Below are 25,283 nucleotides of genomic sequence, written 5' to 3'. Positions count from 1 at the left end.
ACTATGTCTCCTGGAAACTAGATGTAATGAAACTAAACTGGTTGAAATGCATGAAAATCTAGACAGTAAATATAGAAAATATGTAAACATGTATATCTGATCCTTTAAAACTTCTACACAAGTAAGAAGCATTTTTTTGTTTTGCATAAAGTAAGCCTCCTTTACCTTATGCTCTGGGATGCCCTCCCACCCTCCTTATTTAAATGTTTACACCCTGAAGTTGCCATGCCCCTGAGAAAGAGCAGTCATTAAACACACACAGTAAAAATGTTGCAATCTTTCTGTAGGAAACATCAGTCTGAGAATTTAAGCAAAGGCATATATTTCAGGCACAAATACTTCACTACTTTACACTAGTGTACCACCCAGTGACTCTCATGCACGCAAAAAGTAAGATTCTCTTTACTTTGATCCTGTCTTTAGGATTTTGATTTGCATGATTATGGAAACAGGACATTTAGTCTGAGAGCAGTAGAGTACAACATATCCTGCACACAACTTTGCAACTGTGAACCCAAGTAATGCACTGCTGAGCAAAAGAAAAACATGGATCTTCAGTTTGTTAGGATTAAAGGTTTTCTTTATGATTTCACTTTGATTTTCCTCTTTCTATAGGTGCTCCTGATAGTTAGAAGAGGAAGGACAGTGTGTATGGTGTTATAGCTGCAAGACAGCCAAAAGATGCTTGTATCTTTTTAGCCAAGAAGAGTTAATATCCCCTCCCCTTAACTTCAAGCTACTTATGTGACAGCATTACAGCCCAGCCTACAAGCTAATAGCCTGGATTTCAAACAGCTTTATTTCCACATAACCATATTTTCTACAGTGATATTGTATATGTATCCAAAAATGAAAAACAAACCAGTAGTATTCACTCACAGAAAATGTTTGCTGAAACTTAAGAGCTTTCCTGCTCTACTGATGAAGTCCATAGTAAATATTTTCTGTGTATCATTATTGGCGTTTTTTAGTTAACTTATCTTTTCCCATTTACTAGTCCATTGATCTACATTTTTTGTTGGTTGTATTCAAGAAGGCACAAGAAGACCTAACACCTAGAAGATTTATTGAGACGGACTGCATTCTCACAGTGGAGTGAGAGTAAATAGCATTTAAACCACTTCTTGTTCTGTCTCGTATCTTACTTTGCCACTCAGAGATGTTTAAACAAAGCTTTTTTCTTACAAATTGATTAAGTTTTATCTACACCCTTTCTGTCTCATCCCTCTGGGTCCACCAGTTTCAGCTACATCAATTTGTTTTTGAAACTTCACCTGGATGACCATACTCCTCAGCTTGGGACCTCAACTTTATGATAATGATGGTTAGTCTGCCTTCCCTTAAACCCATCAGTGCAACTAAAGTGAAGTACTTGTTTTGGAAGTCCTATTTCCATCATAGCTAACTTTTTCACTCAGTCAGATTTCTGAATTGTATAACTTTATTGTGCAGCAGGCTTTGTGCCGCATTCATCCAGAACAGGGTATCCTTGAGATCTGACCTTTACTTTCATGTCTAAGGTGATTTTAAAGTTACCGTTCAACCAGTGGTGTTCATATGCAGTTTTGTTTAAACCCGTTCGTAAAAATAAGGGGAAATGGCCGTACAAACCAGTGGTTTACATAAACAACAGAGGTGGTGACACTAATAGAGCTGTCCATCATTCTAGGCAAATGAGGCCAACTGAGTGTCCAAGTAGACACGCCCCTAGTAGTTGGCTAACTATTAGATGGCAAAACCTTGACTTGACAAGTCAAAGCATTTTCCACTAAAGCAGCTGCTGCCATTGTAAAGTTCTTTAAAGAACAAGTCTACAGAGTATTTTTGAAACCACTTTGATTTCCATCCTCGCAATCCCTGCATTACAAAGCAAAATGCCTTTGGCTGCTTGTTGCAGACAATCTCTGAAGGTAACCGAGGTGATCAAAGTCAGTGACACAAGCACTGGAGAAGTCAACAAGTGAAGGATGAGAGAGAAGCTAATGCAAATTGCCCACTCTTGTAGGGAAGGAGGTAATATAAGCACAGTAGTGTAAACATGTAGTAGAGAGAAGGGATGCTGCATCATGCAGCACCAGTTGGTGATGTGTGCTTGGTTCTACCAAGTCAGTGATGGCAGCCTCTGTTGTATGGTCACTTACACACACCTGCGCTGGGGGTGGTATTACAGGTCTTTGAGTTGATGCAGGTGTATGGGTCTACTTTGAAGCAATCACTTGGCTCTGTTCTGTGGGAAAGGGTTGAAATAGTTCCTCAGGCCACCAGTATGAGGGCATACCATATCACTAAAAGAGAAGTGGACGCTGGATGCAGCTCAGAGCACAAACCACCTACATAACTGCCTTGATGATGGCTTCCAACACTAGGCTGTTCAACAGTGGGTGAGCTATATTAGAATTGAGTGGGCTCAAGATATATAGGGTGGGGCTTCTGATCAGCAGTAAGGGAGGCAAAAAGCACAGATTAGAAAAATAATACTAGGATTGGCTTTCCTTTTGCAGTATTACAGAGTATACTATAGACTTTCAAACCTGTGGGGTTATAGTTGCACACTGCTCAATAATCACTCATTCATATTTTGATTGCATTGCAGAAATAATTTTTTATAGTGTAATATAGTACAGTTTTGTAATGGAAATCCTCATAAATGTAGATTTTCAAAGTGAAGAATCTGTGCTACAGTAGTAAGTCATACCATCTTCTTTCTTGGTGCTGCCTAGGAGCTATGCTGTTACCTTTCTCATTTTCGTCTATATGTAATTTTTATTTTTTACACGTATGTACTTATGGATTTTTCTTTATTGTTGAGATTTTGATAGGCTAATAGTCTGACTACTGCCTGAGAAGTTTTTATGAAAGTAGATGTTCTTCGTGTTTCACTGTTGCAGTCATTACATTTTATTTATTTATTTATTTATTTGAAGTTTGTTTGCCAGGATGGTCCATTGGGCCGAATGAGCCCATTTTCAATGGAGTCCTGGGGAGAAAAGCTCCATAGATACAATATCAAATATACAAGTAAGAATAAAAGTAAAATACAATAAAATAATATCAAATATACAAGTAAGAATAAAAGTAAAATACAATAAAATAATATCAAATATACAAGTAAGAATAAAAGTAAAATACAATAAAATAACATAACAGTTTGTTAAAGTGTCAGAGTAGTACTTATAAGCACAAGAAAATGTTAATGCAACAGGAAAAATACAGAAGAGCATATGCAACAATACATATCAGTTTACAATTTTTAGTCTCTATGTTTACTAGCAAAAGGAAAAGAAGTGTTAAGTAAGACTATAGTTAGTAGGTGTGTACAGAAGATATTTACATAAGAGGTTAATTACAATATGTATGTTCCCATAGGAGGCAAGAATTGTAGACTAAGGGGTGAGAAGTAGCTGGTGATGTTATGCAGGATGGGAACATGAGCATTCCCAGAGAGATGATAAATGTGAGTGGAGGAGAAATTTAAAGGTGAGAATGCTGCTGGTACTATGGATTTGAGGTGGGAGGGAATACATTTGGGTAATCTGCTTGTAGCTTGCCTCAGTCAGCCTAATTAACAAAGTGTTGGGTCCTGCGTCGGTTGCTGTCCCTTCTTCCATGACATCAGGTCATCAGGGGTATAAAACATGCAGCCAATGCCATTACATCAGTCTTTCTTGCCGTGCGATGCCCGAAGCAGAAGCAGTTTGCAAGTGCCGCTCGGCTGACTCCTGAAATTTTTGTTTTCGAGTTTCTGAACCGAAGTCTTCAACTTAAAGCCAAGTGCCCCATTGGGGAAATTTTTTCTTGCTCCTTACCAATGTCAGTAAAAGTTAATAATTGCATTACTTGTGGAAAGCAAATACCTCATAAAGATTTTCATTCGTACTTTATTCCTTGCCTCGGCCCTGACCACAACGTGCCTTGCTGTCAGTTTTGTGCTTTATTTAATCAGCGCACTATTCGTCGTTGGTATATTTTTGCCTCTAAATATTTTGGTTCTCGGTTTAATTATCCAGATATGTCGGTTAGCCAACCGACTACTGGGATTCCAAAAAAACGCAGAGATAAAGACAGACTTCTGATTCGCTGGCCTCTACTGAGACCCATTCGAAGTCCGGTATGCCGCAAGATACTTCACCTATGGAACCCGCGAATGTCTCTACCTTAGATGGGTCCGGAGCCAGTGTGCAAGCACCAGCTTCTGAGGGTGTATTCAGGCCTACAGACAGGCATATTAAATCGACACCTCCTTCATTACTAAGGCCTAAATCTTGATCCATGTCTAAACAAAACGGCGCCCAGGCCACACGCTCAGGCCCCTGTGCCTAAAAAATAAATGATTAAAATGGCTGAAGATCTAATAACTCTAATCAGGGGTAGTTAACTCCTCCCCCCTCTAAGAGGCCTAGGGCTGAGCTTGATTATGAATCTTCTGATCAGGATTCTGTTTCTTCTGACTCTTCTGATGACCTGGATTTGTCCATACCTGCTTATGAGGATTCTGATGCAGAAAATTCTATTCCCTCTGTTTCCCCTCCTTAGGATTTTTCTTTTGGGGAAACTTTACATACTTTAAGGGAGCATTTCCACTGGGAAAGCCAAAAATTTTCTGATTCAAAAAAGAGGCTTAGGGATTTCCTTCTTCTGCCACAGCATAGGCCTTTGGCTATACCTCCTGAACTAGACATTGTTGATGATGTGTTCTCAGAATCCAGTTTGGCCCCTGATTCCCTGCCTCTTGCTCCTAGTAAACCTGACAGATACTACAGGGTTCCTGAGTCCCACACCTTCCTTTTCAAAAATCCTGTTGCAAATCCAGAGACTATTTCTCAGGGGCCCAAGGGCATTAAGGCTTCTACTCCTAAAAATCCTACCCCTTCTGACAGAGACTCCAGGGCGCTGGATAGATGGGGTAAAAATGTTTATACTTCTGCAACCTTGGCAATCAGAGCTTTAAACTGCCAGTTTTATATGTTAAAATATCAACAACATATTAATGGACTGCTTAAACAGAAAATGATGTTGATTCCTGACTGTGTGGAAAATAAAGATTTACAGGAATTAATGCATTCTGCTGAACAAGTTGGAAAACATACTTTGCAATGTGGTTTTGATTCTTTAGAGGCCTCTTGCAGGGCTGCTGTTACTTGGTCTGTGCTTAGAAGGCATGCTTGGCTTAAGGAGCAATCTTTGCCTGATCATGTTAAAGCTAAATTGTTGGATGCTCCTTTAAATCAGGACCGCCTGTTTGGCAACAAGGCTGAAGAAGTTCTTAAAAAGATGGAAGATAAAGCTAAATCTATGTAAACTGTTAAAGATTTTTTACAAGTGCAACCTCCGAGATTTAGTAGGCACTGGCCTACTAAGAATTGGTCCTTTCCAGTCCCTTCCAGGTCCTCTCAAGCCAAATCCAGACACAGCAAAAAACCGAGGTTTCAGTCCCAGGGGACTCTCAGAACTAATCAGTGGGGGGCCTCCACTTCCAAATCTGGAAATAACAAGACACCCCCCCATGATAAACAGTCTCAGTGACTTCCTTTTAAAATTCCCAAGCACTTATCTTTTGACTGCCCCTTTGGGGGGAAAGTTTGCTCTTCATGCAAAGAACTGGGAACTCATAACACAGGACAAATGGGTTTTAAATATAGTGTCCCAGGGATACAGATTTCATTTCCACATGTTGCCAACACCAAATGGGAGGCCAGACCTGCCCCCAAATCAGTGGGCAGAGGCTCAAAAACAAGTACTTTCCCTCTTAAGCATGGGGGCTATTCAACTGGTACCAGAAGAGGAAAAGGGACAAGGTTTCTACTCCAGTCTTTTTCTGGTACCCAGGAAAGACAAATCATGGCGTCCAATCCTGGACCTGTCTAGTCTAAACACCTTTCTGGAGATTCCAAAATTCAAGATGCTGACTCTTCACCAATTACTTCCTATGCTAGGCAAAGACACCTGGTTGGCAACACTAGATTTAAAAGAAGCATACCTGCACATCCCAGTCAGGGAATCTTGCAGAAGATACCTACGCTTTAAAGCAGGCTACACACATTATCAGTTCTCTGCACTGCCCTTTGGCTTGTCTACTGCGCCCAGAGTATTCACAAAGTGCCTGGCTCCAATTATTGCATTTTGCAGGCAAAGAAGTATTTAAATATATCCATACCTGGACGATTGTCTAATTCAGGCAGCAAACCAGGGCATACTTTTAAATCATCTGGCATTTGTAAAAAGGGTTCTAACTTGTCTGGGGTAAACCATAAATGAAAGGAAATCACAACTGGTACCCTGTCAACAAATTACATTCCTGGGTGCAAGCTTGAATACAACTGCCCAGATGGCTTACCTCACGCAAGAAAAGCAAATTAATTTGGTAACCTACTTCAAACAAGTGGCCACAAAAACCCTGCTATCTGCAAGACAAATACTGCAAGCCTTGGGGTTCATGGCCTCCTGCATTCTTCTAATTCCATATGCAAGACTGCATATGAGGAAACTACAGTGGTATCTAAAAAGTCTATGGAGTCAACATTCTCACAGCCTGGAAACTATGATTCCTGTCATACCTTGCCTATGCGTGGAGTTCCTCTGGTGGGCAGAGGCCTGCCACCAAAACAAGGGACTACCATTCACACTACCCCCTGCCACCCAAACCCTAACTACAGATGCATCAGACTATGCATGGGGGGGCTCAACTGGCAGGGAAGTGCATTCAGGGCAAATGGAACCCAAATCAAATGCACCTACATATCAATCAAAAAGAAATATTAGCTGTACAGAATGCTCTGACATTCTTCCAGGGCAACTAATGGTAAAGACGGACAACACCTACGTTATGTGGTACATAAACAAGCAAGGGAGTACACATTCCTACCCCCTCTGCAGACTAGCCATGACATTGTGGAACACAGCCTTGAGCTACCAAGTGCATCTACAAGCTCAATTCCTGCCAGGAAAATTGAATACACTGGCAGATGGACTAAGCAGAAACCTCATGGACCCACATGAGTGGAAACTGGAACCAGTGATCTTCAACATGTTGACAAGTGAATGGGGGAGCCCAGACATAGATCTGTTTGCCTACCCCCAGAACTACCAGTTGGACAAGTGCTGCACAAGGACTCCCCACAAACAAGCTTGGAAAGTGGATGCTCTGTCCTTCAGCTGGAAAAACCTCTCAGTCTACACCTTCCTCCCGCTGCCTCTGCTCTCCAATGTTCTACTAAAAGTCAAACAGGACAAACCAAGGATGATCTTGATTGCTCCAGACTGGCCATGCCAACACTGGTACCCCCTCCTGCGCAGTGTGTCTCAGTTATCTCCATGGCACCTGCCTCAGACCCCTTCCCTGCTGTCTCAGCAGGAGAACCAAATTCTGCACCCTCAGCTTCCAACATTGAACCTTGCAGCCTGGCTAATCAATTAAATTCACCCTTATCATCCCTCAGCAAACCTGTGATGGATGTCATCTTAGAGGCAAGGAGACCTAGTACTAGAAAATCTTATGCTGAAAAATGGAAAAGATTCTATGCCTGGAACCACTCTGAAGGGATGAGCACAGCAGCGCCCAATTTACCTCAGATTTTGCAATACTTAACTAAGATGCTTCACAAGGGCCTGTCCTTTTCTTCCATTAAAATCCACGCCTCAGCCATTTCAGCTCATTATAGCACAGAACCTCCCCTCTTCTCTCATCCTCTGCTCAAGCAGTACCTCAGAGGGGCCAAAAACCTGAAACCACCCAGGAGAGCTCCAACCCCTGCCTGGGACCTTAATTTTGTATTGGAGAAACTCACTCTACCTCCTTTCAAGCCAGCTGCTACTCATCACCATCATCACCATCATCCCATTTACATGGGGTCGGGGTATCGTATTAACTGTCGCCAACTCTCTCGATTCAGTGCCACTCTCCTGCCTTCTTCAACACTCATGCCTGACTGTCGCAGATCTTCTTTCACACAATCCATCCACCTCTTTGCTGGATGCCCTCGCTTCCTCTTACCTTCTTCCTGTCTGTCCCAAATCTCCCTCACCAGATTGTCTTCTCCTTTTCTATACATGTGCCCATACCATCGTAATCTGTTTCTTTGATCTTTTCTGCAATTGGAGCTACTTTGGCTTCTGCTCTTATGTCCTCATTTCTTCACCTGTCCCGCAGTGTGCATCCTACCACCTTTCTCAGGCACTTCATTTCCATCACCTCTACCTTCTTCAACTGTTCTGCCATTACTGCCCAGGTTTCTGTACCATACAGTAGTACTGGTCTCACCACTGTCTTGTACACCTTACTTTTCAGCTTCTTTGGCATTCTTCTGTCATATACTACACCTGATACTCTATGCCAGTTGGCTGCAGCCCCTCTGATTCTAGCTTTGACCTCTTCATTCAGACTACCCTTCTCCTCAACCACCCCTCCCAGATACTTGAAGCTGTTTACCTGTTCCACTATCTTCCCATCTATCTCTACTCTCAGCTTCTTCTGATTTCCTCAATCTGCTGCCATTACCACTGTCTTATCTGTACTTAGTTTCATCCCATATGCCTTCAGATTTGCATTCCATTCTCCTATCCTTTGCTGAAGTCTGCCTGTACTGCCACATTGTCTGCATACAGAAGCTTTGTTGCTCTGACCCCTCCAACCTGTTTGCTGATGTAGTCCATTACCAGTATGAACAGCAGACTTAAAATTTCTTTCTTGGAAAACAGCTTTCCTTTTAGCAATCACTTCAGCTAGAAGGATATCTGAATTACAGGCTCTTATGGCAGTGGAGCCTTTCATCATCTTTCATGCGGACAGGGTGTCACTCAGGACCAATCCATCCTTCATGCCCAAGGTGGTATTTAGTGTGGCTCTTAATCAGTCCATTCATTTGCCAACCTTCTTTCCCAATCCACAGAACAAAGGGGAACAGATTCTGCATTCCTTGGATGTGCACAGACAACTTAGATTCTACTTGGACAGGACTAAACCTCGAAGAAAATTGGAACAACTGCTGGTAGAATTTGCTGCAGGGGCAGAGGGGAAGGCTATTTCAAAACAAACCATTTCTAAATGGATAAGCCATTGCATTCATTTCTGCTATAAGCACCATGAAAAGCCTATTCCCCAGGGGATTAGATCTCACTCCACCAGAGCTGCATCTACTTCTGCAGCCTTTCTCAGAGGTGTTCCTACCAGGGACATCCTAGAAGCTGCTACTTGGACTTCTGTACATACTTTCACCAAGCATTATCATTTGCCAATTTTCTCTAAATCCAGAGCTGGCTTTGCCACTGCTGTCTTGCAGGGCCTTATTGCTGGGCCCTAATGCTATATAAACTCCTCCTCCCAACCATAGCTTTGGGAATCTACCCAAATGTAATGACTGCAACAGTGAAACACGAAGAACATAGTACAGTTGTGTACACTTGCCATAAATGTAGATGTTCAAGTGTATTCACTGTTGCAGTCGTGGTTACCCTCCCTCCAGCCCCCTAACTTCATTTGGCTATACCTTTACTTTCCTTTACTATGCTTAAAAGCCTTTTTGGTGTATTTGCTTTTTTGTTGGAGGTATATCATTGTACTTTTATATTTAATTGCTTCCCATTGGGGGGCACCTGACATCTGGGGCAAGAAAAACTGATATATATTTGCACACACACAAATAGAGATATAGATGGATTACATTTTTCACTTTCATTTTTCAAACATTTTGTGGTGGAATTGTAAATCAAATGATTTGGTCAAGTCTTATTGTGTAGTTGCCATCATTTTTCCAGCCATTTTAATGTTGATAAAATAGCTGTTTTGTGATTTCTAAGTAATAATATGTGTATTCACATGCCATCATGGTAAAAGGAAGAATTAATAAGTGTCATATACAGTTACGTGAAGGACTGTAGGGACAAATCCCTTTACTGAAAAGTGAAGATGATTGGAGAATTATTGGTATCTGTGTATCATTGTTTGTGGTTTGCATCTAGTACCACTCTTATCTTCAGTACAGTTGCATACAGCTTATAGTTGTAGATGACATGTACCATTAGTCTGACATTTCACTAACGTTTTCCATTAGATTTTCATTCCATCAGTCCTGTACATTTTGTCCATGCTAAGTGAGTTTTTCTGTTCCATTAATATATATAGCATAAGAGTTGTACGTGAATGTACATAGGTGTGTATATGCTTATATATATGTGCATGTGTGTATATTTGTGTATGTATATATGTGTGTGTATATGTATGTATAATTATATATATGTATATAAACTCATTACATAGTTAGGTCTGTGTGTTGGTCATGCTGTCATTTTCAAATGCTTCTCGGACCCAGATTGCCATTAATATGTAGGAATTAAAAAAAAAAAAAAGGAGGGGTCCTGTCCATTTATGCAGGCAATATGTATGCATCAGTCCACCAACACACCAAGTTCAGGTAGCAGCCTCAGTGTCAACACTTTCTGCTAAGTGGGATAGTGGTTGTAGGTCAGTTAGAGGGGCTTGAATGAGGCAGTCCATGAGGCTTACTAGATCATACAGCATCAAGACAAACTGTTCAAAGAGGATATAGTTTCCCTTTATAAAATAGAGCTGAGAGATGAAAGTCATAGAGACATTACTTAGAGTATAAAATGTACATCTACAAGGAATTTTATAAGGAGTTATTTCCTTAATCTTAAGTATCAGAGCTCAGAAAAGTAAGTATTAAGTTACACTTTTATGCAGCGGATTTTAATTTTGCATAATCTGGACGTAGTTGATGCATTAATGTGCATTTTGCTTTTCCTTGTTCTGGCTGTGTGCTTTTCATAAAATTCACTTTGTACTATAGTACTACACTACATGTATGAATAAAAGTGGTTATATATTTTTTCTGTTATCTATCCTTTCCCTATGGTCCATCTTCTTATCCATTCTTTCGGGTTATATAGCATCCACATGCTGTGCATTTTTCTTGTCACTGTCTATTGTTTATTTTTCGTTACTGCTGGTTCACCATCTTGCATATCATGGAATGTTTGTTAGTGGCCATTCTTGTGGTTGCAATTTAGACATAAGATGGTACTCAGAAACATTTGTCCGGTTCCTTGGTTAGTATGTACATTCATTATCCAGGAAGGGAGTCGGTTGCTTCTTTCCATTTAGCTCTTGTTAGGTTGAGTATACAAGGGTCCATATATCTACCCTTTGCTCTGCTGTTTAGGACATTTGCAGCATGTTGTTTAGAGGTATTACTTGTTCAGTCTGTCTTATCTAGAGAGAGGGGGTCCCTCATGCACGAGTGGTCCTGCCTCTTTTCCAGGCTGCAGTTAACCTTGGGTTTTTTAAGACCACCAGTCACGAGCAGTTTAAAAAAATCCTGTCATTTGTGATCTCTGAACTTGTCATTGGTTTCACTGACCTCTTTGTATATGTGCTATGCTGGCAGTAATTTAATTGGGTCTGCTTCAGCTTACTTATAGCTGCTCCTGCACAGACTTATCAGAAATGGAGTAGTTGTCTAATCAGTATTGCATAACTAATTTTTTTCATCAATTAGCTGTGCCCTGCACTAATTGATATAAGGCTTTGTTTTCATATCTCTGATCTCTGAGTATAGTACCTTTGAAATCACATTAAGTTCAAGAAAAAAAAAGGTTAGTAAGACATTGGAAGTAGCATAATTAGTGGTTGGGAATCCGGATGTTGATCACTTATATTAGCAGGACACGCATATAGAACAAGACCCCCATAAAATGTTTTGAATTCTTACCGGGAATAGTGCCCACAACCCTCCTGAACACGAGCAGTCATCACTAAATGCAATCTTGGGTATTAACTAGCATTTCTATGTTATTACAATGGGATGAAATGGCTAGGCTTAAAATGACCTCCAGGTCAATAGCCTAGTAATCTCCTATGATCCTATGAAATCAGCTCAACTCATTTTTGAATTGTAATGATCTAATAGGGTAGCAGGACTGTGTGGTCAGTAAGATGTGCCTCAGATGACAAAGCTTCATTTTACTGAAGCAGACCCATCTAGATTTGTACTTAACTGTGGGAGTCTTGTCCTTTACCAGTATAAATGTCTTTTTTTATATATCTTATTTTGATTAGCCCCAAGTAAGTTTATTTTTTGGTGAGCTGATTATTCATGGACACTTTTGCTCCTAGTATAATTTAAAATGGCTCACAAAAAAGAAAAAAGGGTGCCTGGCTTTGTAGTTTAGAAGGATAAAGCCTGACTACTCCCCAAATGACCCATGTTTGACTAGTGGCACATAGGCTAAAAGCACCGAGTGGAAGAGGATGGGAATGAATGGCTAGTGCCAGCTCACCCATTTTGGAGTTGAGGCAACTCAGCTTACTGTACCTGGCAGCACCTTCAGATGTACAGGTTTTACCACCCACAGCAAGGATCCTGCCATGCTCGTGCTACATAATGGTGAGCTGCTTTGAGAGAGGTTAAGCTTTTTGTGGTGGAGTGCATGCACCTCCTTAGAACAGCAGTTATGGAGTGCTCAAGCAGCCAAGGAGATGGAGATAGGGCAGGTCCACAGCAGTGGCAGAATAGCCCACTTCCTAGCATCCTACTCTCATTGCCACTCAGGAACAAATAGGTTGGTAGGCTCCCTGCCAGATGGAGGAGTGAATGGATCCATTGGGTACAGGAAGGGGAAAGCCATTGCCAGATACTATGGACCAAAAAAGATAAAAAGGGTATTCTAGATGATAAGTTTCTAGACTGAAGTGAGCTGTTAAGCATGAGAAATTAACAACGAGATTATCCTATTGCACACTTTAAGTAAAAATTTAGCAGAAGCCAGAGTATAAATTTGACTATGTTGAGCACAGTGTAGTTCTTCAAAAGATTTTCCAGGTCCTTAAGTCAGATTGAAGGGAAACCCAGACAGCTACAGGTGGCTAGATTTTTGTTAGGTTACAACTCAACTGGCATAGTAATTTTTTGAAGACCTGCATGCATTGCCTTGAAAAGTCATGACCATGCACACAAAGGGCTTGTAACATTGACTTGAATTGTGTGCATTAGATGCACACACAGATCTTTTGAATTTTAAGAACTGGACACTTGAAGTTCTTAGGATTATGCAGAGTTGACTTTTTGTCACTTAGAAGGAAAAAACAGGGTAGCCCACAGCTCATTGAAGGCTACTTAGTATTCTGTAGCTGTTGTGTTTCTGTAGACAGTCTCGCTGCCATGTAAAACAGAATATTATTTGCTTTCAGGAGGTGCACCGATTATTAATTTCATGGTGTGGAAGACATTTAGTACAATGAGAAGGCATCTTGACATTCCTGGACAATGCTGCTTCATTTTTATTACTCAGAAGCTTAAGAAGCTGCACTGCAGGGAAAACCTCTCTTTGTATCAGTGATTTTTTTTTTGCAAGAAAGTGTATCTGTACACTGTTGATTATCTAGAACTTTTGTATTGTTTTCTTGAAAAAAAAAGTCTTATGGAATTTAGCTGTAAAATAAAATACTAGAACTGCAGTAAATAAATGTGCAAATTGGGACTGCTGGCTGGCATATTGTTATGACTGCTGACTAGCTTGTTACCCCCCCCCCCACAAAAGAACATGTGTGTATATATGCACACACACTTACTCTGTAACCACTGTTATTTTTACGGATTCACTTTAGAAGCTCGAATTCTGAAAATCTCGAACTTCATATGGTCGAGACCAAAAGATCGAGTTTTGGAAACTCGAACTTCTAAAATGAAACCCAAAAAAAAAAAAAAAAAGTCAAACATTGCTTTTGCAGGGGGGCTTTGCCCCCCTGCACCCCCCCCCACTTAAATATACCAACTCCGAGATCGCTCTACAGTGAGGAAAAGGGAAATCTCCCATATTGCGCTGTATGCGGAAGCACAAAACGGGAGATTTCCCACTTCCTGTCAACACCGCAAAAAAGATAAAAACATTACGTACACACAGAGCGTACAAGAAGCCTTGCCTCTGTGTGCACGTAATGTTTTAAGGTAACTAAAGTGTTATTTTTTAAAACTTTACATATTCGATTTACTGAAATGTCGATCATATGGTCTCGACCATATGACATTCGAGATTTCAGTAATTCGATTATGAAAGTGCTTCCTATTTTTACAGATCCATAAACTGGAGGTCAATAACTCTTGCTGTTGTTTCTTCCATTAGTGATTATTAACATAGGAGGTGTTGTGGATGCCAACAGGATAGCTTGTGTTTACCTCTAAATATCATATCCTTGTCAAATACCTACCTGGTGAAGTCTGTATACCATAGCTCACAACTTTCCAGAATAGTGCAGACTGTCCAGGTTTTCTCCTTTTATTTTTGGACTTTTACTCCTTAGATTTGTGGTTTTCTGGCAAGTCATGAAGGATTGAAGTCACTAAATAATAACCGACATTTGAGTTTCAGACTTCATATCCTTCCCAAAAAAAACATGCTAATGCAAAGCCTATTATTCTAGCAACTTTCCAAGTTTGTAGGGGCAGAGTTTAAAATCTGTCCCTGAGTTTTGGCCTTTGTTCCCTATTATTTTTGGCTTTCACCATAATTCTTGTGCTTAGAGGTTGAGATGTATGCTGTGTACGTACTACACACATTGTTCTCTTACAAAAATATTGTGTATCTCTCATCTTTTTCCTTGCCACATTACCACCATATAATGCCCAGCCTGGTTCCAGAAACATATTCTTAAATACAGTTGAGACATTGCAGCACTTCTACATTATCATGTATCCCTGTCTTAGTGTCTTTCAAAGGAATATTTTGGAATATGGGCAGAGGCAAAATTTAGAGCATGAAAACAGGGTGCTTTTCCTTTGATTTGGAGAACACTTGTATGGTCTGCATTCAGCAGGCACAGGCAAAACTTCTGCTGTTTCTTTACAACTGTGTGCTGTTTTTCTTTCAGGTGATCAGGAAAGCCAATGATACTTTGAATGGAATCAGCAGTTCATCAATTTGCACAGAAGTTATCCAGTCCACTCAGGGCATGGAGTACTTGTTAGGTAAGAAGATGTTAATCTGTTCTGTTGGAATGATGGTTCTTACCCCATAAGTACTGTATTATTTGAGTGAGAATTTGCAAGCACATTTAATATCTACTTCAGCATACTTTGAATATCAAATGCAGCTTGTGGAAGATGGACACAGGTACAGGTAGTTCTGTAACCAAACACTATAACCATCAGTTATGTAGTTTTGTTATATTTGTAACTCAAGTACAGTAATGAGCAGATATTTTGTAAATTGAAGTTTGAATTTATTCTGATGTCCACATAGTTTACTCCATGCAGCAGAGTTTATGATATATAGCTTAACAGATAAGTACTAAGCTAGCTACCCTTGCAGGCCATTTTAAGCCTAACCAGTTTTTTTTCTTGTGCTCGAAATAATCTATCCTATTTGGTTATAGACTGGCCTTACCCATCCTATAGTCAGTAATTATTTGTAGGTTCATAGGTTGGTACTAGGCTATCGGCCCTAGGGCCTATGCAAGCCTAGCCATAACAATTCCCTGGATATTTCTTCCCACAATATTTACTTCTCTGGACCCCTGTCTAGCAGGACGACTAACACGATCCCCATGGTGAATTTCCTATCTCCCATCCAATCATCAAAGTTCCTTTTGAAGAGGGCCAATGAGGCGCTCTGCTTGACATGTATGGGCAGTCTATTCCAGAATATGGGGAGTCTCTGGGTCAGGAACCTATCCCTCCAGCATGTTTTGTTCATTGTGATGATAAGGTTTAGATCCCTGGAGTGTGTGGCTCTGAGGGATTGGGATTTCTTTAAGTGGAGCATGTCCAACAGCTCAGGGTTTGACATGGCCTTGTATGTTAAACAGAGATCACCTCTGAGTAGACGATATGCCACACAGTATAGCTGGAGTTTTTTTAGACAGTCAGCATATGGCATCTGTTTTAGGCCTGTGATTCTTTTAGTGAGGTATTTCTGTGGCCTTTCCAGCTGTTGCAGATGTCTTGTGAGGTACATACCAAACAGGGCATTATACTCTATAATGGGTCTAATGAGGGATGAGTACAGTGGGACAATGACCTCCTTTTTTCTGGATGAAAAGCCCTTAGTGATGAGGTGTGCCACATAGAAGGATTTCCTGACTGTTGTAGCGATGTGGTTATCAGAAGTGAGACCACTGTCCACCTGTGTCCCTAAGTCTGTCATCACACTTTCGATGTTTAGTGTCCTGCCACCTATGTGGTAATTCATGGGTACATGTTTTTTTCCAAAGGAGATAACTATACATTTCTTGGCATTAAGCTTGAGCCCATGGCTCTGGCACCAGGCATCTGTTTCTGTAAGACCCTTTTGTAGAATATCCACATCATTTGGGGATTCAATAATGGCTCCCAGTTTGCAGTCATCTGCAAACTTTGTTAGCCAGAGTCCCTTAGTGTTGGCCTGTACTTCAGAGAAATAGATGCCAAACAAGAGTGGTTCCAGGACTGAACCCTTAGGTACTCCACTTGTCACTTGTCTGGAGCTGGATTTGGAATCGGCTACTTTTACAGTCTGGGTTCTGTCAGTAAGCCAGTTGGCAACCCATCGAGTGACGTAAGTATTTATGCCCAGCTTAGTAAGTTTATCTATGATTCCAGAGTGGGGGATGGTGTCAAAGGCCTTGGCAAGGTCCAGATAGGCTGTGTTGACCACCTTACCCTCGTCCACAGCTCTGGAGACTGATTCAAAGAAGTCAATCAGGTTCAGGAGACAAGATCGGCCCTTCACAAACCCAAACTGGGTGGGGTCCAGTGTTTGAAGGTTGCCAATGTCTTTGTTTATAAGTTCCATGATAATGCGTTCCATGCCCTTGCAGATCAGGCTTGTCAGACTGATGGGGCGGTAGTTCCCGGCATCCAAGGTGGATCCTCCCTTGTGGAGTGGGATAACTGTAGCTGTGCGCCACTCAGTGGGCACGAAGCCTGAGGTGAGGCTATGATTAAACATGACACTTAGGTGAGGTGCCAGTTCATTTTGTAGTTTATGTAGTACACAGCCTGGGATGCCATCAACTCCCATGGATGCTGTATTCTTAGCTTTGGAGAGTGCGGTTTCTACCTGTGTGGCCGTGATTACCAGAATTTGGCAGTCTTTTGGTATTGAGATGGGCCCTTTAGGGGTTGAGAGGGGGGTGAAGTTGGCACTAAATCGATCTGCCAGGATATTGGCAATATCCTTGGGATCAGTATATTTAATGCCATTCTATTGTAGCTCAGAGCAGATCTGAGCATTGCCATTTAGATTCTTGACATAACTATAGAATGCCTTGTGGTTGTCTTTGGAATCTTTGGCAATTTTATTTTCGTAAGTAGCTTTTGAGGATTTTATGAAGGATCTCAGCTTCTTACTGAGGCTGGTGAGGGAGTTTTTTGCATCCTGGGATTTTACTCTCTTCTGCAACAGTTTCTTCCTTCTGTTGTATAGTTTGTTTATAGCAGGGGACCACCAGATTGGCTTCCTTTTTTTTGGAGAAGAGCATCTTGGTTCTATTTGGGATGGCACGATTCACGCACGAGTGGATGTGCTCGTACAGTACCTTAGTGTAGGATTCTGCAATCGAACTTCCAGATCCCGTCTGCGTGGGTATCATGAAGTTTGTCACTTCTGACTTCAGTATCATGAAGTTGGCTTTGGAGAAGTTTTTTAAGGAGGTTTCCTTACTGGGGGGGGGGGGGTGGGATGTGGATGTCAAGGGTGATTTGCTTATGGTCAGACCTGACCAATGAGGGGGTGACCACAGGTGTGGAGCATCTATCTCCCATGTTGGTAATGACCAGGTCTAAGATATTGGAGCCCCTGGTGGGACAATGGATTAGTTGATCCAGGGTGTTGGAATTTATGAATTCCAAGAACCGTTGGGAAAAGGAGTTGGTACCCGAGTAGTTTTCCCAGTTAATGGCAGGGTAGTTGAAATCGCCTAGTATTAGGGTGTTTGGTTGTATCTTAATATTTTCCGGTATGTTTAGAAAGGTGTAGTGAGAATCCTAGGGCATGGTAGGGGATGTGTAGCAAGCTACAATTTGGATTGCAGTCTTACCTAGTGTTAGTTGCACCTGGAGAATTTCAGATGCATTGTGTTGGGCAACTAGCCTGGAGGTGTGAATATCCTTGGTGAATATGGACACTCCTCCACTTTTAGTGTTTCGGTCTTGGTTTTGTGGCCGAAAAGTGTGGTAAGAATTGTAGCCTGGTATTGCAGGGGTGCTCCCTGGAGCCTTGAACCAGGTCTCAGTTACTGCACAGATATCGATGTTCTCCATTTTTAGGAGTGCCTCGAGAGAGTGCATTTTGAGGTTTAGACTTCTAGCATTGAATAGCATTACCTTCAGATTTTGCATGCTTGTATCTGTTATGGTGGTGGTTTTATCCTTTGAACCTTGCCTAAAAAAGGCACTATAGGGGTGGCAAGAGCTTTAGCCACTAACCTTAATCCCAGGGGTGACAGGTGCAGACCATCTCTGGCAAAGCATTGTTTTTTGTCGATCATGTCTTACCAGGCAGACAAATACTGGATCCCCTTTGAATGACACCAGAAACTTAGCCAATTGTTGAAGTCAATCATTTTGTCCTTATACTGTGGTATCATTCTGGGTGAAGGCAGGATGCTACTCAGGGCTAGGGTCATACCTGCCTGGGTCACATGGTTCAAGAGCTCTTCCATGTCTCTTTTCATGTAGTCCAGGGCGGTACGTCTCAAGTCATTCACTCCAGCATGGACAATGACAGAGTCGTATTTGTACTTGTTGTGGAGTGACTTGAGTGCATGCGTTATGTGGCGGATCCTGGCACTTGACAGGCAGCTGACTGTAATTTTCTCTTTGTTCAGCCTGGTGAGTGGGACATTAGTGTGCCTGACTATAGAGTCACCTATGACTAAAGTGTTGGATACATTGTCTTGCCTTAGGGGCTGTTGTTTGGTGGCACACTGGTGTTGTGAGCTTTGTGTCACTTTGGTTGTGACTGGTGTTTGTTTGCGTTTCAGCTTCGGAGGTCCTTGTTGCTTGGGCAGGTTAATGTTAAGAGCCTCCGCATATGTGGGTTTAGTGTTACTATGTGTGGGTGTTGATGGTGTGGGTTTTGAGGGGCTATGAGTTGCTTGAGGTGTAATGCAGGTGTTAACCTTCTCCTCTTGACTGTCTAGCACAATCTTGGCCAGAGAGAGCTTTGTTTCCAGTTTGGCTATGTAAGTGCATCTCTCGCAGGTTGTAGTGTTGGGTGGTAGGAGGAGAGGATTGTCTGTGTACATGAGGCAGTTGCCGCATTGCCCCAGTATGCCCAGATTCACCAGGTGGACAGGAGAAATCACAGTAAGCTGACCCTTGGACATGCATGTTTAGGTGCTTTTTTTGTAAAGTTTGAGCTGTTTTCCCTTACCTTTGCAAGGTACTTTGCAGTTATAGGCTGTTTAGTGCCTATGATTAATTTATCCTTATTGACAAGGAGAGCTGAGTGCTTGTATCAGTTTTCAGGCTTTCTAGTGCTTTCCAGCAGGTTCTAGAGCAAGTGCTAGTCACAGGGGTTCAGATTTTAGTGCTACTACTGAGAAACCAGCTAGTTCTAAGGGAAAATTTGAAGGGCAGACCTTCTGGCACCTGGAAATAGTTTAACTGTAGCCTCACAGTGCAAAATGTGCAAACACACGCGTTTTTAAGCCAGAAAGTTGAAAGGGATAGAAATCAGCCCAAAAAGGCTAATAAAATTACAATTTCAGAGCTGGAAACCACTCCTCTAGCATTAGATAGGCAGTACAATGCTCACCGGTCCCACTGGTAAGCAGTAGGACTTCCCTCTACCACAACAAGGTCTGGATAGCTCTAAACACAGAAAATAAAGTCCTGAGACAAGCAAAGCCTGGGATATGGACTGGCTAGGAAAGGTGGGAAATGAGCAAACAAGATAGTATTTTTTTTTGTTGAAACAGGCTAAACAATGCAATAATACCGTAAATAAACACAGAAAAGGCTAACGCACTTGAGTGTTTAGCCCTAAACAGTAAATGTAATTAAATCTCTACAAAATTAGCAATTTAAAACTTTTTAAATGAAGCAAGACAAGTGCACAACTGAAAAACGATTTAAGAGGCAGTAATACAGCAGAGTAACTAGTTAGTCTACATATACAGAGAATTCTCTATATACAGAAAAGCAGCTAAAACACACAAACAATTCAGATGCAGTGCAACCTAGAGCACTTGAGTTGTAGCAATATTAAGGCAATTACAGTTATAATAAATGCTCTAAAATATACTCTATATTTCCAAACTGTTTGAGAAGCACAGTCAGAACACAAGGAGATTCAGGCAAATATATATATATTTTTTTTTTGAAAGGGAAAAAGGATAAACAGAAGGCTTTATCAAATGTTCTCTCTGTATTAGGTAGAATGAGCTAATGACACTAGACTGGGAGGAGTGTCCCAGATCAGATTTACAGTAGGGGCGGGCAACTGCAAAGCCACCAAGTATAACAGCAAGACACCAACAGGGAAGGAGGGTCGGGACAATACTAAAGCTATTAGCTACAGACAGTAAGCACTACAGAAAGCCACCAAATGAGAGTTTTTAAACAGATAAAGGAGCAATGAGACTCTACATAATGCTTTTAACTGCAAACAAATCAGTTACCTGTGCAGATTAGTTAATAGCAATAAAATACACTAAAAACTATGCAACAGGCAATAAAAAGTGCTATGTATAAATTGCTAGAAACAATAATCAGCATAAGTAATCCAAAAAAACAGGATACTTGTATATCTTAGCTCAGAGTTGTAGTCAACACCTCTCCTCCACTCTGCTCAGTGTGTATAGACAGAAATCCTCTCAAAGTTAGGGCTTAAATACCAGAAGATACAACCTTAGACAACTTTTCTTTTTTCTTTTACAAAAACACAAAAGAACCAGCCCCAACTAGGCAGCAGCCAATTAAAACAATCTAGCCAAGATAAAGAAAGGCTTCTGCTAATTCAAGATGGCATGTTCATGTGCTTTGAACAATCACTGTAGAAACAAACAAGCCCAGAGCCAGCAAATCTGAACTAGGACAATACTAAAGCTATTAGCTTACAGACAGTAAGCACTTACAGAAAGCCACAAAATGAGAGTTTTTAAACAGATAAAGGAGCAATGAGACTCTACAGAGTGAGAATAACTGAGCACATAACATAGATAATTTGAGGGGACTCGTGCATGAGATAAAATATTTAGTAGCTGCCTCTGTCCATTAGTAGTGCAGCTGGCAGTCCTGGGGTAAATTTTCTGTTTCCCATCAAGAGACCTAAGTTGCACTTGAATATGGACTGGGATGAAGTTTGTTTTATGTGGATGGGGGAGTCTGTTCCACAGCAGCTGTGTCTTCTGCAAGATATATCTGTCCCTCAAACCCTTCTGTTGATGTTGCAGAAGCTGTTTAGATCCCTAGACTGAAGTATTTCTAATGCCATTTGACTTGCTGATTTACAGTAAATCCATCAGTAATGGGTAGGAGGATGCATTGTATATCAGACTCTGGTCACCTCTTTAGCAGTCTGTAGGATACAGAGTATAGTCCATGTAGGACATGTTGTTTATACCTTGTATCCTTTTAGTAAGGTATCTCTGTGGGCATTCCAGTTGTTGATTGCTTCTGGAGAGATGCATGCCAAAAGGAGTCTTTATATTCAATAACTGGCCTAATGAGGGCTGAGTAAAGGGGAACATAGTGACATTCCTACTTCTAGATACAATATCTTTGTTTTTAAGCTGTGCAGTGTAGGACTTTCCTACAACAATGGATACATGTTGGTCAAATGTTAGGTCACTGTTTTCATATAAGTTCCCAAATCCCGAACAACTGGTTCAACTTTAAGAGGTCTGTTGTCAGTGTGGTAGTTCCCTGGGGTAGATGACTTTCCAAAGGATACAATAATGCATTTTTTGCATTTAGTTTCAGTCCATGATTGACAACCGGTTATTTATTTGGGACAAACCTTTTACGCAGGATGGCTAAGTCATTTGAGGATTCAATGACTGCTTCTAGTTTGCAGTCATCTGCAAACAGTCAGAGCCCTTTGGTATTAACTTTTACTTCAGAAAAGTAGATGCCACACAGGAGAAGTCCCAACATAGAACCCTGGGATACTCCATTGGTGACCAGTCTTTATGTGGTGGTAACTTCCCCTATTTTGATTATCTATGTCCTTTCTGTGAGCCATTTGGCAATCCAGCAGTTGACATAGGGGTTTATTCACAGTTTATTCAGCTTTTGTACTATGCCAGAGTGGAAAATTCTGTCAAAAGCTTCTCCCAGTTTGAGGTATGTGGTGTGAAACACCATGATAAATCTTTCCATGGCTTTACATGTTTGCCAGTCAGACTTATGGATCTGTAATTTCCTAGGTCATTGAAAGGTCCATTATTATGCAGGGGAGGAGTGATTGTAGCTGTTCTCCATTCATTTGGTACAAAACCTGTCTGGAGGCTGAGATTGAATAGTGTTGTGAAAGGTATGGCTAAACCATGCTTCATTCTACTTAAGATGCATCCAGAGGTAATTATCAGGCAAGTAGATTCATTACATCTTCAGCCTCACTGTAGGTAAGATTGTTCACAATCAGGTCAGCACATGGCTGCATTGTGCTTTTGAGATTACAAACATAACTAAAAAATGCTTTGTGATTGTCTTTGGTTTGAGTAGCTATTTTAGCCTCAGTTATGGCTTTGGTGGATTTTATTAAGCTTCTGAGTTATTGTGTTTATTTCAGTGACAAGCGCACCAACATTCTAGGAATTACTCGTCTTACTTTTGGTGAAAATTATTTTCCTTTTATAATAAAGCTTGTTGATATTATGGTTGCACTATGTGGGTTTATTTCTGGGGTTTGCCCTGCACTTGTTGGTATGGGGTGCAATTGGATTTGTGCAGCTGTTTACATGATGGTATACTGTGGTGGTGTGCTTTTCTGTGTATTCAGTGGAGTTAAGTGGGTTTGATGTTGATTTGAAGTTGGTCATTGTATTACTTAAGAGTAGGTAGTTAGGCCTAAAGAAATTTCTAAAGGTAACTTCAGTGGAAGGGATCTCTTGTTACACACACACACACACATATATATATATATATATATATATATATATATATATATATATATATATATATGAGACACGTAGACTAGTATGTCACTATATGTATGTCTGTGTGCATAGCAGGTTTATGCATGAGAAAGCAGCAAGAGTCCATCATTAACCTGACTGGCTTGCACATATAAACATGAGCACACAACAGAGTTAGCTTGTAAGACAGTATCAACACTAATTCGTCATTCTGCCCAGTGTCCCTACAGGCACCTCAGCACATGCCAGCTCACGGTAACTGTGCAGACCTGGGAATGTCTGTCACTAAGTAGAGCACCTTCTTTTGGTTATCATTACATGCCATTACAGCCATTTACCTTTGTTGATAAATAATTCATTGTCATGGGATGATTTATAACTGGGGATGTTATGTTGTCCCATCTCGCCTTCGTTCTTGCTGGTTGGGTTCAGAGCCGATCCTCTGCTCCAACTTGGCCGATTTACTGTAGCTCGAGAGCTTATACTGGCTCGAGGCTAACCCCTATCTCAACATGCCTAGCGGTAGCTACCCAGATCTCGTTTGCCGCTTGCAGTGTCAAGATTGCGACTACTGGCTCAGGTTAAGTATTTAGAGTTTTTTCATATATATATATATATATATATATATATATATATATATATATATTGCCATCCTTTCTGGGGTTTTACTGTTTAATTACCTTGTTAGTGTGTATATCTATCCCCGTTTAATCTAATGACCTTTTTCTACTTGTTGTTGGGTGTTCTTGGCCGTCATTTTTTTTCTCAGGCCTTGCTTTCCCCTTTGAGCCCATTTAAATTAGAGGGTTCTTCTTCCACCCTTTCGGAGTAGCCATTTAAGTTAGAGGCTCTCCTATTGGAGGAGTTGCCATTTTACTTAGAGACTCTCCCCCTTTTTCTTCTTCTTCTTTTTCCTTTCTAAAAAAAATATGTAGAGATATCCTTTATTTGTTGCTAGCCATTACAGCCATGTTGGTAGTGTTAGTTGTTATGTGTTGCTAGCTGTTACAACCTTGTTTTCCACTGCTGTGTTACCTAAGTTATCCAGCAATGTTCAAAGAGTCTAAACCCTCTGGTTTCAAAAAATGCAACTCGTGTTACCAAACAATGTCCCTTATAGACGGGCACATGAGTTGTGTATACTGTTTAGGGGCTGTTCACCTGCAGGACTCATGCTCTATTTGTCATGCTTTCAGTTCCAGAGTCCTGCAGGAGAGAAAGAACAAGTTAATTTGGCGTGGCCTTCTGAAGAACCCTCAAGATCCTTCGTCTCAGGGTCCTCAGCCAGCCAAACTGTCTGAAAAATCCCCTAAGCCATCCTCATTGATTTCAAGCTCGGAACACTCTAAATCCACTGTCAAACCCTTGGCTCTGTCAATTCCCAGTGTTGGCTTCGACAAAGCTAGGTCTCCGGCGGCTCCATCAGTATCTTCGGAGCCAGTCCGGGCCCACAAAAGAACCAGGTCTCCTCCTTTGGAGCCGGTGCGCACTGCTCCACAATCTCCTTTGCTGCAATCTGGAGCGGGCAGTCACCGGTCCTCTTCTCACTCCTCTCAGTTCTCCAGGCTTTCGAATCATGATGTGGAGAGAGTGGTCAATAGGCTCCTCAAGTCACAGGCACTTGCCAAATTACTATTGAGCCCAGCCCATAAGAAATTGGCTCCTTCGGCCAATCCAGCTTCTCCAACAGTTCTTCCTCTGACTCTCTTGAGCTCGGAGCCAGAGGGCATGGAGGTCATGGTACTGGAACCATTGGCTCCAGTTACTTCTCCTTTATCGGTTCTGACACCTGCTGCGATCTTCTCGATGTCTCAGTCCATCGAGGGATCTGGGTGCCAAAGCTCTTTCAACGGCTCCGAGGGGGGGAAGTGGCATTGGACCCTTGTCTGACCCCGCTGTCCCTCTTGGAGCTTTGGCGCATGTGAGCTCGGCTCCCACATCAGCCTTGGAGCCATCCCTCTTGGTTCGCAGGAGATCTCCAGGCTCTTCGGAGCCAGAGGCTCCTTCAACTCGGGACCATGGGGCCTTCGAGGTGATGAGGAGTGTGCTGTCTCCTAAGACCGCTCTACCATCGGCTTTACTGGCTCCCTCTCCCTCTGTGCCTGCCTTTGACCCTCCTCCTGCCTCCAAGCATAGGGAACCTATGCCCCAGGATGCCCCATTGGGTGACCCCACTTCTTCCGAAACCTCAACCCGAACATTCGGAGGATGT

General features: G+C 41.5%; 1 protein-coding gene across 1 annotated transcript in view; it reads left to right on the top strand.

Moving 5' to 3' along the window:
• SYNRG (synergin gamma) overlaps nucleotides 1–25,283 on the top strand; it is a gene marked incomplete in the record, with an annotated part of 2,786,306 nt that overhangs the window by 2,568,832 nt on the left and 192,191 nt on the right. Inside the window, 1 exon segment of the mRNA XM_044054902.1 lies at nucleotides 14,879–14,975. Within this exon segment, the coding sequence (XP_043910837.1) occupies nucleotides 14,879–14,975 (97 nt within the window).

The sequence above is a fragment of the Protopterus annectens genome, chromosome 13.part0 (genome assembly GCF_019279795.1).
Source record: "Protopterus annectens isolate FY-2018-M chromosome 13.part0, PAN1.0, whole genome shotgun sequence".
NCBI classification, from domain to species: Eukaryota; Metazoa; Chordata; order Ceratodontiformes; family Protopteridae; genus Protopterus; species Protopterus annectens.
Note: the sequence above shows the minus strand (reverse complement) of the source record. Positions and strands in the feature narration are given on the sequence as shown.